Source organism: Psittacula echo, assembly GCF_963264785.1.
Source record: "Psittacula echo genome assembly, chromosome: 10".
NCBI lineage: Eukaryota > Metazoa > Chordata > Aves > Psittaciformes > Psittacidae > Psittacula > Psittacula echo.
In genome coordinates, this window is record NC_137741.1 from 11,698,363 (window position 1) to 11,714,433 (window position 16,071).

A 16,071-nucleotide genomic window follows, 5' to 3' on the forward strand; every position below is an offset into this window, starting at 1 on the left:
GAGCAAAGCTAGGCAAAGGGTCAGCAAGGGTTACTGACATGCTCTGAAAAATAGGTGAGAACTGGTAATACAAAGCACTTAACAGTGGAGGAGATTCCTTGTAGAAGATTCATTGTGTCCTCTTTGAGACTTCAGAAACACAGTTATTGAGGCTGTGACCTGGAAGGTGAATTAGATGCTCCTGAATACAGGTGAAACATGTTAAAACCTAGTGATATAATGTCAGTAAGAGCAGGCCCAGGTACAGAATTTCTTGTCTTCAAAATTTTCTTTGGTCTCATTTTGACTTTTCAGGTTGACTTTAATTTCTTCTGATCTGTATCTGTTTCAATCCATAAACGGTGTTACTCACCATCACTTGAGTACACAAGAGACTTTTTCTGTGTGCAGCCGATACCATACAAAATAAATTCCTATCTCCCTACCTTCTTTTGGGGAGGGGACAAAAGAGACCTGAGATTCTGACTGTGTGTGTCTAGGTCTAAAGTTAAAGGGTTCATTCCTGCATGGCAGTGAGCTCTGCAGAACATGGCAGGGAGGAAATGCATAATGATTTTCAAAGAACAGTTTTTGAGAGCATGATTCTGGTCAGAGACCAGATCCTAGCCAATACAACTCTCCATGAGTCCAAATGGCACTACATCATTTTAAACAAGCAGAGCACCTCCACTGGGTATCACATGGATCCACTTAGAGAGGAAACGATACTTTGGACATGCCCTAGAACAACTGCTCTTGCTTACCTCAGTGTGGCAGCCAGCTACTTTCATTACACCAGAACTTTTAGGTTCCTCTCTAATCACCAGAGAGATGGGTACCACAGGGCAATCTAGGTCTCATGAGGGATAAGTGGTTCCCTAATCTGCCCTTTTCACTGACAGAAGATGGATTTGAGGGTACCTATATCCCCTAATTCAGAAATAAATTTAAGTGGGAGAAACCAAGCCTTTAGAGTTTACTGGATTAGGAAAGTATATTTATTGCCCAGGGAAGCTGTGGCTACCCCATCTCTGGCAGTATTCAAGGCCAGGTTGGACAGGGCTTGGAGCAACCTGGTCTAGTGAAACCAAAGTTTCAACCCCCAGGTGCCCATGGCAGGGAGTTGGAACTAGATGATCTCTAAGATCCCTTCCAACCCAGACCATTCTTCAACTCACATTTTCAGACAGATTAAGTACCTAATTTCCATACACTAAATAGATTTAAGGATTGACACGCTTTTAAGAATCTGGCATTAGTTCCCTACACCCTGCTTTTTTGCTCTCCTTTGAATACCACAGAGGGTGAGACCATATAATCCAGTCCTGTGCAACACTGGAAAGTTTACTTTGAGGGCTTCGGTTTTCCTCTTTCAGTGCACTCTCGCCCTAGCTCAGATATAAACTAATCAGTTGTGTGCACTTTGGTTTTGTTTCTTTTAACTGTGACAAAGTATGGCTTAAGAATTCGGTCCTTTTTAATTGTATGCTCTTTGGCATGTCCTGTTAGTTCAGATTTTACTTAAGTGGAACTAATATACAGGCTGTGATGTAGCAAGGAGATTCCAAAATAGGTGTAATTCTTGGAAATACAATGCTATCTTTTATATAGCTGGTTTTATATAGATGGTTAGTTGGACTTCCCATCCAAACAGAAGAGATACAAGAAGGTTTTCTATTACCAGAGACATTTAAGCATTGAAAGCCAAAAACATGTGAACCATTTCATTATTTTAGAATAGTACTGATAGAGTACAGAGGTGTTTGCTGTCCTGACAGTAATTTTGCTTGAAGAGTGTACTGCCAGAGGGGAAAAGCAAGCTATAAAAAAGGCTTTTTAAACACAAATGGAATTTCCTGAAATAATACACAGCTGATAACCAACCAATAGCTAAGGTAACGATACCAGCCTTTAACTGATACAGATTCAGTGAACACCCACAAAGGAGTCTGGAAATAAAGTACAGCCGCACTTTCTTGCTCGAGAATTGCATGAAGGGATTGCTTTGGTAGCCAGAGAAAGCCAGTGTCAAGGTAGCATGTTCTTCCCTCCACAAGGTGCTCTCCAGGGAGCTAGTGTCATCAAGGACACAGCTCAGATCTTCTGGCTGGCAGCCAGTCACTGGAGTGCCCATTTGGGTTGCCAATTCCCAGCATGACAAGCACAACACAACCCCAGCAGTTTTTAAGGTAATCTGGCCAGTGGAGCATTGCTTTACCAAAGGGTGGTCTCCGAATCAATCACAGCCTTTGGCAAGTCTGTTGCCTGACAATTGAAACCAGACATGTTTTCAGTTCATTCTTTGGGTTACTACTGTTCAATGGTGATTTACAAGAGAGTGTGAGCTATGGCAATCTCTCACGCAATGTTAGATATTCCCTAAACGAATGCACATTTAGAAATCTCCTTGCTCTAAAACAATGGCTTATAAGAAAAGAAAATTTAAAGAGAAACCATCCTTAAAAATAGGCCAAGCTGCCTTTCTTCAACATTCAAAAATAGCAAGGCAGCACTCTGCAAAACAGTGCAAGTGACTGCAGCAGCAACACATCCAGTGGAGTAAAACAGACCTCTAAAAATGGGAACCAAAGTCTGCTCTTCCTGTGGATACTCTCAAGGCGATGTTTCTTGAGGGCACTCAGTTTTCTCTTTTCTGTCCTAGTTTGAAATGCATTCAGAAGGCCTGCTCAAAGACAGCAACACAGGGCTTCTCAGTAGCAGGCTGTATCAGATTACAAAATAAATATCACCAGTAGCAGAACACTGCTATGTTCAGTGTTTATCATTTTAGACTGCTTGTGTCTCAGCACTGTATTTTTGGCATTTAAAGTTGTGATTTACACTTGATAATGGAGAAATAAAAAGGGATTATACAGGTGCTGATGAAGTTTTAGTTTTTGGGTTGCAGTCTGGAGTACACATATGAGAGACTTGGTACTGGACACAGTTTTATTTCCAGTCTTTCAAGGAAAATTTCTGCATACACTTGCAATTGTAGATTGCTGAAGTCATCAGAAGTGGTTCCAGAACTTGGCTGTCTCCACAGAGCAATCAAGTAGGAACTCCATGTGTCTGGGTCAGATCATGAGCTCTGTTTTGAATACAGGGCGTGTCTCTCTTCTTTTACCTCTATGTGAGTGTTTCATCAGCCATTTTAGAAAGCAAAAGAGACCAGAAACTGAAATGAGGAGGGAAACCTTGCCGTAAAGGAGAATTTGCGTGTAGAAAGAAAATGAGAGATGCTCTGAGGTGCTCTAACAAGAGCGTGCTGTGATGAAATAAGGCAACATACTGCAGTGGGTGCCCCCCCCCCCCCATAGAGAATAAAGTGCTCTTATCTAATATTTACCGCCCCAAAAGCTCAAGCAAACCAATTTAATCATGAATTAAATTATGTCACACATGCTCCTGGTGAACAATACTTCCTCAATAGCAGCCATGGTACTAAACCAAACAGAACTATATTGGGAGAACATAAACAATGAACTGCAACACGAGCTTGGGAAAGGCACATCAATTCTTGGGTATTAGTCACAAACCAAACCCTCCTGTAAATAGGAGTAGCTTGAGGAGCCTTTAACTACAGCCATCCCCTTCCCACTGTTGAACAGTGGTTTGGTAGAGGGGCATCTACCCTGACAGCCATGCAGGTTCAGGCACACCCTATGGTACCCCCCCAGTCACTCTTCCCAGATGAATTGCTTTTTCACGGCACAACTGAAGTATTTTTGCCCAAATCCTTGCACTAGCATTTGATCTCAGCAGGTAAATACTAAGCAATACCTGTGTGGGCTCAACATCTCTTCACCTCCACACAGGCAGCACTGACACTCCGGCTGGTAATACACACCAAAAGTAAACCCTGAAAACCAAACTGAAAGCACCTGTGCTCTGCACTGTACCTCCAATCTAGTATTATTTACAGTCAGGGTGAGCCTGCATCATTGTGAAAGTATTTGAGAGGGCTTCCTTATGAATGCACCAGGAAACAGGGATAATAGCAGTTTTGTTAACCTCGGCTTCAAGAAACAAACAAAGAAGTGTTTGATGTTTCTGTGGTTTGGTGGTTGATTTTTCAAGAAAAGGTCCATTGGCACAGTTAGATAATTGATGTGGACTTGGGTGGAGCAGTCACACACAGCACCCTGGTGCTGGGGGCCTTTCTGGTGTTCTCATGACTCAGTTTTGCTGGTATTTGGAAACCTGAAAGCTTTAGATTAATGCTCTAGTGCATGGCGCTGCTAACTCGAACTTGTGGCTTGCCTCTGCAAAGTCAAAGGAGAGAATGAGTCTCTTTGATGATACAGCAAGTAACCCAAGCATGTGCATGAAGTTTTGAACATGAAAAAAAATGTGTACATTGTATTTAGATGACCTCTAAATACTGTTTTATTAGGGCTTTGAAAGAAGATGTAGGTGAGCTTTTGCAGCCCAGAGTGTTCTAATATAGAATATGAATTACTAAAAAACCACAATTCTGCTATGCTTTTGTATGTTCCTTTTGTAGTTAATATTAACGAATAACTGTGATACTTTGTGTTTTCATTTTGCGTAGTTTCCACGTTTAAGTTGTACCAGCGTGCAAAGCATGTGTACAGCGAGGCTGCGAGAGTGCTGGAATTCAAGAAGATATGCAGCGAAGCACCTGCCAATGCGCTCCAGCTGCTGGGAGAATTAATGAACCAGAGCTATATCAGCTGCAGGGAGATGTATGAGTGCAGCTGTCCTGAACTGGATCGCCTGGTAGACATCTGCCTGTAAGTTCTGACCACAAGGAAGAGTCATCGCCTATTGAGAATATTGTTTGAACTGATGAGAAAATATGACATTGCTGGCTATTGCAATTTTAAAATGAAAGTATTCTTGTCTCTTATTACAAAATTAATCTCCTGCAGGGACATTACATGGTCAATTGTTTCCCTACTGACATGTGTGTAATATTTTCAGATGAAAGCTGCAGTTTATGGCTTTATTACAGACTCTGCTTTTGGGCTGACGCATCGTCACAAGTGTTACGTTAGACTGTTGGCTCTTCTTTTTTTTTAAGTTGTAGAAGTCATGACTGGTTTTCTTAAAACATTATCTTAGTTGTTCTATTTGAACACTGGTACTTTCGGGGTATTTCTTAACCATTTCAGAACTATCACCATGGGAACAGCAGAAACTGTTACACATTCTGAGGTTGCCTCGAACTCCTAATGGCATATTGTGAAATGCTATTGCATTTTTTTTCTATTAGAAACACACGCTGTCCAGGGTATCAGGTTGCACAGTATTTTACCATTCAAAAGGTGTGTGAGCTGTTGTAATGGCCAACACTCTACTTCTCCTTTCCACATTGTGTGTCTGAGCTTTCCCCACATTATTCAGCCTCCGTCTCTGCACAGACGTCATTCTTTTACCTTGCTCTGTTTGTACCTTAACTCTGTTCAAACCTTAACTCTGTAGCAAAACAAGCCCTCTAAACTCCCAAACACATTCACTGGGTGTCATTTTCTCCCTTCTCTTCTGCCTGTATTCCTCCCCAGTTTCATATCCTCTAGCCAGAATCAACTGAGTTTGGGAAATGGCATGAGGTGAGCTCGAAGACACACAAGTGGTTGTGTGTAGCTCCTCATCTGCTACAGTTCCTGCTTCTCCTTGGAGAAGAGTGCACTTAGTTTAGGAAGCTCTGCCCCAAGCAATAGCATTACTGCCCTGCCAGAAGGGAAACACAGGGTGCCAGAAGTATTTTCAGGCCTGAGGTCAGAAAACATTGTTTCACTGTCTTTTAAAAGCAAATATCCCATCCTCTATCTTTCAGTCTTGACAAAAACAGAAACTGTTTTGAGTTGAAGCTGAAGAAAATGAATACCTTACCCCGTGAAAATGAAAGTTACAAAATACTCGTTCTTTACCAGCAACTGGCTTTTCTTTTTTTTAAACTAAGTCTAGATTATTATGAAAATAGGAATTTAACAATCATGCCATTTGCCATGTGCTTTCTTACTTCTATAATCCTATGGATTTTGTAAGCTGTAACACCCATTTACCAGGTTTGTAAATTGATAAGAGTATGATACAGATGATTATTTAAGTCAGTCTCATTTCTTCAGCAGGCAAGACAGAAGGGCCTCTGAGCCAGAAATCTACAAACTTAAAATCCAAACAGGAGACTTTTGGACATCCACAGATTATTTTGCATATGGCATACACATGCTGATTCTATGATAACAGACAGAGGAGCTCTGATAGCCATTGGACAGCCTGATAGTAATTTAGCAATACAGGTTTTGTTCCTTCTCTTGGGAACCAATCCCATAGGTAACTCACAGGCTATGTTCAGTTTATTGTATCACATAATGATCACATAGCAGAATATGATGGTCACTCAACAGGGCAATTCCACCATGGTCATCCCAGCTCCTCACTATGTGTGAGAAGTGAGAACTGTCCCCAGAGCCTCAGCTGAAGATAGAAACTATAGTCCAGTGAATTATCAAAAATATTGGGCTACAAATTCTTGATCCAGTGCAAGGTATCAGCACTGCCTGTTCTGTAACACTACTGACAGATGAAGAGCCCTAAAACTTCCCATCTGCGTTATTTTTAGGTACAGTAACTACCAGTGTTGGGTGTTGTCAGTCAATAGCGCCTGGTGACTGACCTTTGCAGAAGTAACTAGCCGTTTTAAGTGTCTTCACACAGGGTATCCAGCTTGAATCACATTGATGGGGGCTGTTCTCAGATATGCTGGGAGAAAACTATCCTGTTCCAAATCAGGAAAAACAAGTGAAGAAGGGGGAAACTGGTAAGATCGGCACTGCAGTGTGGAGTTACCTGTGCAACACTGAAATAAAACTACCATGGATGCTAGCAACTGCCTATTGCAGCATGAAGCTCAGCACGGAGATGGAAATTCTCTGTTTCTCATTTCTGCTGAGCTCTGTGCTTTCACGGCTAGACAGCTGCTGCTCTCAGAGCTAGCTCGGGTATCGTGACACTGGCTTGCAGGCAGTAGCATAGACCCAGCCACAGAACCCAAAGGAAAGGAGTACACAGTTAGGATTTTACCAAATTAAATTAAAATTAATCGGAGCATTTCAGTTCCAGGGACCAAAATAGTGAAGGAAAAAAATTTATGTGTGAGCCCATGTTACATCAGATTTGTAACTTACCAGCAGAAGAGCCCACAGCTAGTATGATGAGCATAGCTAAGCACCACAGCAGTGTCATTTGTGTGAAATGATTTCTAACTGGCATATTAAAATTACTTAATCTGGGATTTTTTTTATTACATTCATTGCACAGAAACAAGTAAATTATTTGTTCATTATAATTTAGGCTTATTCCACCAAGAGAATTTCCACAGAAATTTATATTTCTCCTTTAGAATTTTGATACTCTTCAGCGCTTTTCTGATTCTGTAATTATCATCTTAAGGTCCTTTCCAACCCTAACTATTCTGTGATTAAATCTCTAAAAGTGTATCGCTGTTCTAGATGAATGCAGCTAAAGCCAGAATCTAACTTTTGGAAACTATTGAAAAAAGCCTTAATTTTTCTCAAGTTGTACATTAAAAAAAGGACATAAAATCACTAGTCACTCTAGGAAGGCTTGGCTGATGTGATTATAGAAATGGCCAGGAACTACATAAATTACATTCTTTACTTACGATACTGTACAGCTGCCCTGTAACTTTAAAAAGCCTTTCCAAAAATACATTCCACAGAACTGCCTGAGTCTACTGCTGCTCTCTCCTTACAAGGTTTAAACTGTGAAGAATAATCTGCATATCCAGATGTTTTCTGTTTTGCCTAGATCTTTATGTCTTACTCTACAACTTCTGCCAAGAGAGAAAGGGATCCATACTTGCTGTGGTTTGTAGTGCTGAAAACTGTAACCACGAGCTGGTCAGTTGCTTTTTTCCCTTTTGCAAAGACAGAAGACTTGTACTTTCTCTAACCTATGTCATGCTGTTAAAAGCTGGTTTACCTGTTAAGACTTTTAAAGTAAGCAACACAGAAAATTTACAAAACAAATAAGAACAAAAACTTGGCTCTGAGCTCCTGAGCTCAGTAGGTACTTCCGAAAATCCCTCAGAATCCGCAAGTGCCGCAGATAACTTACTTTCATTCTCTTATTCTCCATCTTTTGGTGGTATAAATCCTGATAATTTTGGTCTTACCAGCCACCCCCTTGCACTTGAAGACAGAAGTGATCAGAGAGGATTTGGCTAAATGATACAATTTTTACGTTACATCAAGTGCCTTATGGTAGCCAAAACACCTCTGCGTTTTATCAAGGCTGTTACCACTGGTAATTCTCCTAGTGCTGCAATTCATGTGCATTCATGGCACAGTGTGAAAATTCAACAAAACAAACAGAACACCCTACAGAAAGAAGCTGGCAGCTCTTTCAGAGCCAGAAAGGCTCAAAGGTGCTATTCAAATGCATACTAAGCTACAAAATAGACTAATTCCCCCACCCCCCCCACCCCCACCCCCATGTATTTGCTGCAGTACTCATGTAGTTACTGGCATTTACACACCACACCCCTTTCCTTGTAAGATAATTCTCTGTTTATCCAGTGAATACTGGGAGTTGAGTGCCTCAGACTGTTGGGCTACAGACATGTTCTCTTCCTCACGTGCTCTGACTGTCCCTCCGTTACCTGTCCTGACGGCTGCAGCACAGCCCAGGCAGTGCACGGGGCACTTCCCCACACGTTAAATCCACATCATCTGCTGTGTGGAGGAGCACTCCATCCACGAGATCATTGTCTGTTCATATTCCTCTTCATAAACACATGATTTGCATGCCAGTGCACAAGAAGAGTGTCTGGCTACAAATCCCACTTCACCAGAGGGGTCTAGCGTAGGACTGAACTGATGAAGACTTGAAAGAGAATTTCAGGCCTGTTCCAAAGTTAACTTCCTTGTGTTCGATGTTTAACATCGCACCCATGAACCGCATCTCCACTTGATGTGGAATGAAGTGCTCCCTTCTGAACTCGTGTCGTATCAGGTACCTGGGTTTCAGATGTTGCAGCACTGCCCATCAAAACAAGTTCCTCGGCATTAAGCCCCAAGTGTCTAATCACATCCCCACATTTGAAACTGTTAGCCACAGTATTTTGAAACACACTGACTTCAGCTCTGAGACAGGCATATTTTCTGTCTACATTATGCTTTATTTCAGCTAAGTATTTTAAAATGACTCAGTAAAAATGAGGCATGAGCATGACCACAGAGAATTATGAAATCAATAAAAGGTTCAGAAAAATTCTGAAGGGATTTCAGTTGCCTACCAAAATAAAAGCCAGACATTATCTGCAATACAAAGTTCTGATTGAGGTAACAGACCAAGTGAGTACAGAGAGTTGATTCAGCTGACTCTGAAAAGTGGATTGGGCCTTATGAGGTTGATGGGAATTTCCCTATTGATTGCAATCGAGACTGAATTGGGTCCTGCACATTTTAGGAGGTTGCTCCATTGACCAGAAACTACAAAAATTGCATCAGAGGATGAGTGGCTTACAGGAATAACAATAAGTAAAATAAAACACCAACAGGAAATAAAGAATGAACATAAAATCGAGTCAATATGAAGGGTGGCACCACACAGACACACTGAAGAAAGTGTTTCTGTTCAAGAAGAGATGCAAGCATGTTGAGAATCAAACACATATGCAAGTACTTGCTTGAAATACGACCTAAACCTCTATTAACCCAGCAGTATACCAGATTCATTTAACATAAAATGCACATATGAAAAACCACCACAGCCTATTCAGAATGAGCTGTCATTTTCCAGCGTTACTCAAATGATGCTGTCTCCCCTCTAACACATTTGAGGACTGGTAAATCTCCGTGCCTGGCTATTGGAAATGTATCAAAAGTATCTGTTTGCAAATCAGATTAGATCTGTCCTGCAAATAAGGTTTTAAATGAGTTTTCTAAGTCATCCTGTTCTGACTCAGTTAGAAAAGCCCCAAAGAAGGTTATTACACGGTATTTTCCTACTTTTTCTTACCTAGGTAAAGATCAGGAACACCGATAAGCAAACTAATGAAATTCCACTACATTCTAATGAGGGGGTACTTGAATATTGCAGAGTAATGGTGTGGGGTTTGCTGTAGAACACTTCTAGCAGGCCAGTATCTTCAGGCTGGGAATGGTTTATATTTTGGATGTCATTTATTTGTCATTGTTCTTTCTATTCACCCTCCTCAGTAACAGCATTTCTTTTCTTTTGGATCTGAACTCTTGTTTTACCTCTACTGCTGTAAATCTGTGAAGTTCATGAAGTTCCTTTGGAGGACAGATGCCCAGCTCTGTCCATTGGGCATGAACAGATGTTTGAGTGCAGTGGCTCTGCAGGACTTTTGAAGGGTTTCTGAACTCTCCTTTTCTTGACTGGCACGCTCGGCAGCCTTGCGGAAGCCTGTGAATCTTCAGCGTGTTTTAGATCTGTCCTGGAAGAATAGAGCTATTTGTCTTTGCCACATTAGAAAATGGCTTGCATGCCTACATCCTGTGCAATTAGTTTATGAACCCTCTTTTGTTATTTTTGTCATGTATTTCTGTTTTCACTTCTGATGTCTTATGAATGTTGCTAACGCAATTCCTTTCTTCTCCTGCTTTCTTCATCTTGGCTGTGCTGTGATCCTCCAAATAGCTGATGCTGAAGCATTATAAAAGAGGGTGACTCTCAGAATTGACAGAAATTACTAGTGATGATAGTACAGTTTTTTTCCTCCAAAATGGTAACTTCAAATTGCTGTAATGTCACATACAAACAAGTATACTTCAGAAAAATCAGATGATGTAGATGTGTTTTAAGTATTCACGTTTCCTATAGGAGTTTTCTATATGACAAATTACCCCTTTATGGTTTATTTTACATGATCTTTTTTCTTTTTGTTATTTCATTTTAGGCAATTTGGGGCCATTGGGTCACGTCTGACTGGAGCTGGATGGGGTGGCTGTACTGTGTCAATGGTGCCTACTGACAAGCTGAACACTTTCCTAAAAGATGTAAAAAAAGCTTATTACCAAAGTGATGTCCAAAGGTTAGCACTGGAGAAAAACAGCCTGTTTGCCACCAAACCTGGAAGAGGAGCTTTGGTTTTTGTTGAGGCCTGAAGAACATAGAAACTCTGAAAGTATGTAGGGCATTTGGAACTGGCAGTACTTCCCATGCCACAGCAAATGAATGCTTTTGCTGGTTTTTATTGTAATGAGCAGTTGCTATTATCAAAATATATTCCTGAAGAAGCGATTAAACAAACACTCTTTGATTATGAAGTCTTTTTTTCTTCCATACTAAAAATATCTTTCAGTATAAACATTGATTTACCAAAACCTATTGATAAGGAAAACTGAAACTGAAATAAAGATGATACTTGGTTACAGTGGATCTCTTCTCCTCCATTTACTCTCATAAAAGTAAGACTAGGGGGAGCAATGAGCTTTTTCATTGCAGGGTAGGAAGCCTGCAACGCCTGCAGGCCTATGCAGTGCTAATTCTCTTTGGGTGCTGGGTATTCTTTTGTTCAGAGGCCTGTAAAAATGGAAGATTAAACTGAAGCATTCAAAAAACTGGGAGGACTTTGCTAAACATGAGAAGTTTTATACTCTCCTCAAATAGGATTATTAATGTTGCAATTAATTATAATATTGGAGGAACACCTACAGGCCAAAGAAAACATTAGGAATACATTATTCTAAGCAAGAAAACTTTCCTTCCAGCTACATGTCTGACGTATCTTTGTGCAAGGGTGACTTGTTATGAAAGTTTCAACAAAAACAAATGCTGTGAGCTGTGCAGTATGAGAACATATTCCCCTAAGTGAATGAACAAATAATGAGGCGGAGTTTGGTTTTGAGTTCTCCAGACACAGTATTCTGATGGTTGAGCCCTAGCTGTTCTTCTACAGGGTAGAGCATTTGCATTTGCATGAAGAACTTACAAAGGACTAATATAACCCACTGAGGATGTAAAGAAGCAACTAAAATCAATAAGGAATAATTAAGGAGATAATTCAGTTGTACCAAGCAAAAGTAAATAGGCAAGACCAAGAGCAAATGTCACTGATATGTTACTGACAAGCTCCTGTCTCACTCCCACTTTACACTCCTGAATCTCAAGATTGTAGCTGCAGAGCACTGAAGTGCAGTGCCTGCAATTCATGACACATCTCTTTGGCAGGAGGAATGATGGTGATTACAGAAAGGTGACTGTACCTCAAGATACCCAACGATGCCCAAACCCTGTTTCCAAGGGGAAGTTTAGGGACCTGTGCCCTCTCCCACAGCCAACCAACTTCTACTTCTCTGATATCCAACATGAAAACCAAAGAGAAGTTGTGTGTGTGTCATAACCCTTGCAGTCATTAAAGACACAGCAAGATTTGTCCCTCTGCACATTTTTGCGATGCTAAGCACAAGCTAATGTTCAGAAGTCTGCATCAAATTAGAGATCTCTCAGCAGAGATCTTCTGTACATTACCCATGCTAATTCCGGCCAAAACCAAATTCTTAGAGGCTACTAATTCTGCAAGAGGACTCTGCCAAATCTGAGCACAGCAGATGAACAACAGCCAACACAAACTGCCAGATCTTTTCAGGAACCTCAGAGAGGACATGTAATGGTAACACTATCACTAGAGAAGATTCCTGTTGTCTGACAGCCAGGAAAAGCGGAACAGTGAGTGCTGTAGATATAAGCAAATCAAGTCCTCAGGAGAAGAAAAGTATAGAGTCTAGGCATAGACACAAGGAAAGATGAAAAGGATTTGGAGGGAGGACAGTTAAAGGGTGCATTTGAGAACGTGAAAGCAAGGGATAAGCAAGACAGTTAAGAACAAGAGGTGCAATTACAGGAAGGTTTACTCTCAAATCATTCATTATTGCTATCTGTGGAAATTGAACTTTTTGTAACCCTTTTGTAATGTATAGTAGATAAGTAAGTTCAACTGAACCTGTAATCATAGAACTCTAACAAAATCAAACAACAAGAAGTAAATATTTTCAAGAATCTCCAAGAAAAACAAGGCTTTTTAAAACCAAAATTTTAAGTAAAATAATGCCATAGTTTTGTTACAAATGGCCTTATTAAATATAATCTTCAGCTTAATTGAGTTCCTGTTTATCATCACAACACAGCCATGGAATCTTCCCCAGCACATGCAGGCTGCAGCATCTTTCAGAATTTTTCTGTCAATGAATGTTATAAATAGATATTCTCATAAACAAAGGAAAACAGAAAACTGGCACAGTATAAAAGAATCATACAGAACATTCTGATTAATTTCTTTCTTCTCATTAATTTCTTTAACCAGAAAACTTCTGATTAATTTCTTTCCTTTTTTATTGCTTCAATGCCTTCAATGTCTGTTGTATTGCCTCAATTTAATGAATCTGTGTTTGGGGTTTTTTTGTTGGCTTTTTAAACCTTTGAAGAAGTTTTCTACATAACGGTAAAACCCCCTGACAATCAGAGCATGAAAAAAATATACCAACAGTGTGTAAGGTAAGCAGCAAGGGTATTAGTAGTACTCCTAACACTAAAGCAAGATGATCTTGGTTTGGATGAAAACTTGCGTGTATAAAGCAGCAACTCCTAAGCATATTTCCTGAGTTAGTCTTTCCAGATCTTTATTTTTAATAGCTTTTTCTAACTATATTTTCAAAATCTCTTCTGTAGCTAAAATAATGCTAATTGGTACATAGAACCATAGATAGCATCGTTTAGGTTGGAAAAGACCTTTAAGATCATTAAGCCCAACCATCACTCCAGCTCTGCCAAGTCCACAACTAAACCATGTCCCTAAGCATCACATCTACATAATCTTTTATGTATCTTCAGTACTTCCAAGGATGGTGACTACCACTTCCCTGGGCAGCCTGTTCCAATGCTTGACAGCCCTTTTGGTGAAAAAATGTTTCCTAAACCTCCCCTGGCACAAGTTGAGGCTGTTTTCTATCACTTGTTACTTGGGAGAACAGACTAACACCCACCTCACTACAACCTTCCTTCAGGTAGTTGTAGAGAGCAACAAAGTCTCACCTAAGCTTCCCTTTCTCCAGACTCAACACCCCCAGTTTTCCCTCAGGTGCTGCCCAAGAGAATTGTTCTCTAGATCCTTCACCAGCTTCGCTGTCCTCTGAACGCACTCCAGCACCTCAGTGCCTTCCTTGGAGTGAGGGGCCCTTGTTACTTCTCCGAGAATCAAAAGCTCTTACCATTTTGTGATTGCTATGCCCAAGACAGCCTCCAACCATCACAACACCCACAAGCCCTTCTCTGTTCACAAACAACAGGTCCCATCCCTAGTTGGCTCTCTCGCCAGCAATGTCTGGGGGTTCTCTGACATGCTCCAGGAACCTCCTGGACTGTTTCCTCATTGCTGTATTGTATTTCCAGCAAGCAGCTGGTAAATTGAAGTCCCTCATGAGAGCAAGGGTTAGCGACTGAGAGATTTCTCCCAGCTGCTTCTAGAATATTTCATCTGCCTCTTCACCCTGATTGGGTGGTCTGTAACAGCTCCACCATGATACCTGCCTTGTTGGCCTTCCCCTTGATTCTTACACATAATTCAATACTATTGTCATCATCACTGAGCTCCAGACAATCAAAACACCCACTGATGTCAAAATACACAGTGCAGACCCACCGCCTCTCCTTCCTTGCCTATCCCTCCGGAAAAGTTTACAGCCATCCATTGCAGCACACGCACATACATGTATATTTGGAAAACTAACAACATTAAATGTCAGAACATATGCAGAGGCAATGCATCCGGTCAGCATGACCTATTATCATCAGTGGGGTGTGATTTTATCTTACTATAATGTCTGATCATAAGTCATTCAATCATGAGTTTAATCTTATTGTGCATGGGTTTGGGTTCTAAATCTTTCCAAAAGGTATTTGGAATGGAGATACTGTAAGACATCTAAGTGCAGCAACATCGCCTGGTGCCGTATTATACTCTGTATTATCTTAATCCCATTGACATGTAGTCTTCATCACTGTACTTTATGACTGTATCTTGTACACAGGAACATGCTCATGTTCCAGAATAGAATGAGAGTAATTTTACCATTCACCTGACAGAAGAGGATCTCTACTGTATATTTGACATCTGCTGTCTTGGACACAGTGCACATACACACACACACATATACACATATAGCAACCTAATATATAGTAGTTACTTACATAACATCTTCAGGAATACTGGTTTCTCATTCATATGATCTGAATGCCAACTTTTATTTTAGTAACTGCTGTGCACTTGCTCAGTATAAACCTTCTGAAATTCCTCTCTGAGTCCATGTGTCTCTTTAATAACATTTTGATATGTTGGAGCAACAGCTCTGCTAGAGATCCAGTCAAGTGAAAGATTTGTGTCTTCAGCTAACTACAGTTTATTTGCATCCTAAATCCCAATCAGATACACTTAAAGATAGATGCAGAATAAGATTCACAAAAACTATGTTGTTTTTAAAAAAAGATACTTTGCAAATCATAGCTGTTATGGGCAGGACTGAATTAGTGTTTCTCATTCTTGTGACTGTATGCTTCATCAAGAAAAATGAACTCTATAAAAGGACTTACACTGCAAAGTAACAATAGCATGAAAACAGACTGGTAAGGCTCAACATCGTGGAACTTGTGAATCATGCAGCATATGAAATTATATTTTAAATGCTAATTTTGAGATGGAAGGCTAGCTATTGGTAACAGACTAGTCCACAATGTAGAAATGAGCACAGTGGAGAACATAAAACTGTAACTGAAAATCACTCCCTGCGATACAGCCTTGTTTGACAGATTTTTCCCAGCACACACAAGACTGGCAGAGAAAGTGCTGCCAAGCAATATTGCTGTCACATCTGTCCTACCTCAGCTCTTCAGTTTGGCCAGCTTTTTCATTGAGCACTCTTCTGATATTCAATATCCCATAAAATAGAGACAAAAGATTAATTCTGTTCTTGATCTTATCTCTTATTCTCTGCCCTCTGCTTTTAGACTTGTGTCAGAAGTAATTAACTATGAGATTCTGCAAGATACCACATCACAGCCTCCAACAACAGCACCGTG

At 40.5% G+C, this 16,071-nt stretch overlaps 1 protein-coding gene across 1 annotated transcript in view; it reads left to right on the plus strand.

Annotated features, from left to right (window-relative positions):
• The window catches only part of GALK2 (galactokinase 2), a gene marked incomplete at its 3' end in the record, with an annotated part of 48,756 nt that extends 37,651 nt beyond the window's left edge, over nt 1-11,105 (plus strand). The window contains exons 9-10 of the mRNA XM_080626643.1: nt 4,535-4,736; nt 10,898-11,105. Of these exons, the coding sequence (XP_080482769.1) occupies nt 4,535-4,736; nt 10,898-11,105 (410 nt within the window). The remainder of the gene's footprint in view (nt 1-4,534; nt 4,737-10,897) is intronic.
• Between the last annotated feature and the right edge of the window lie 4,966 nt (nt 11,106-16,071).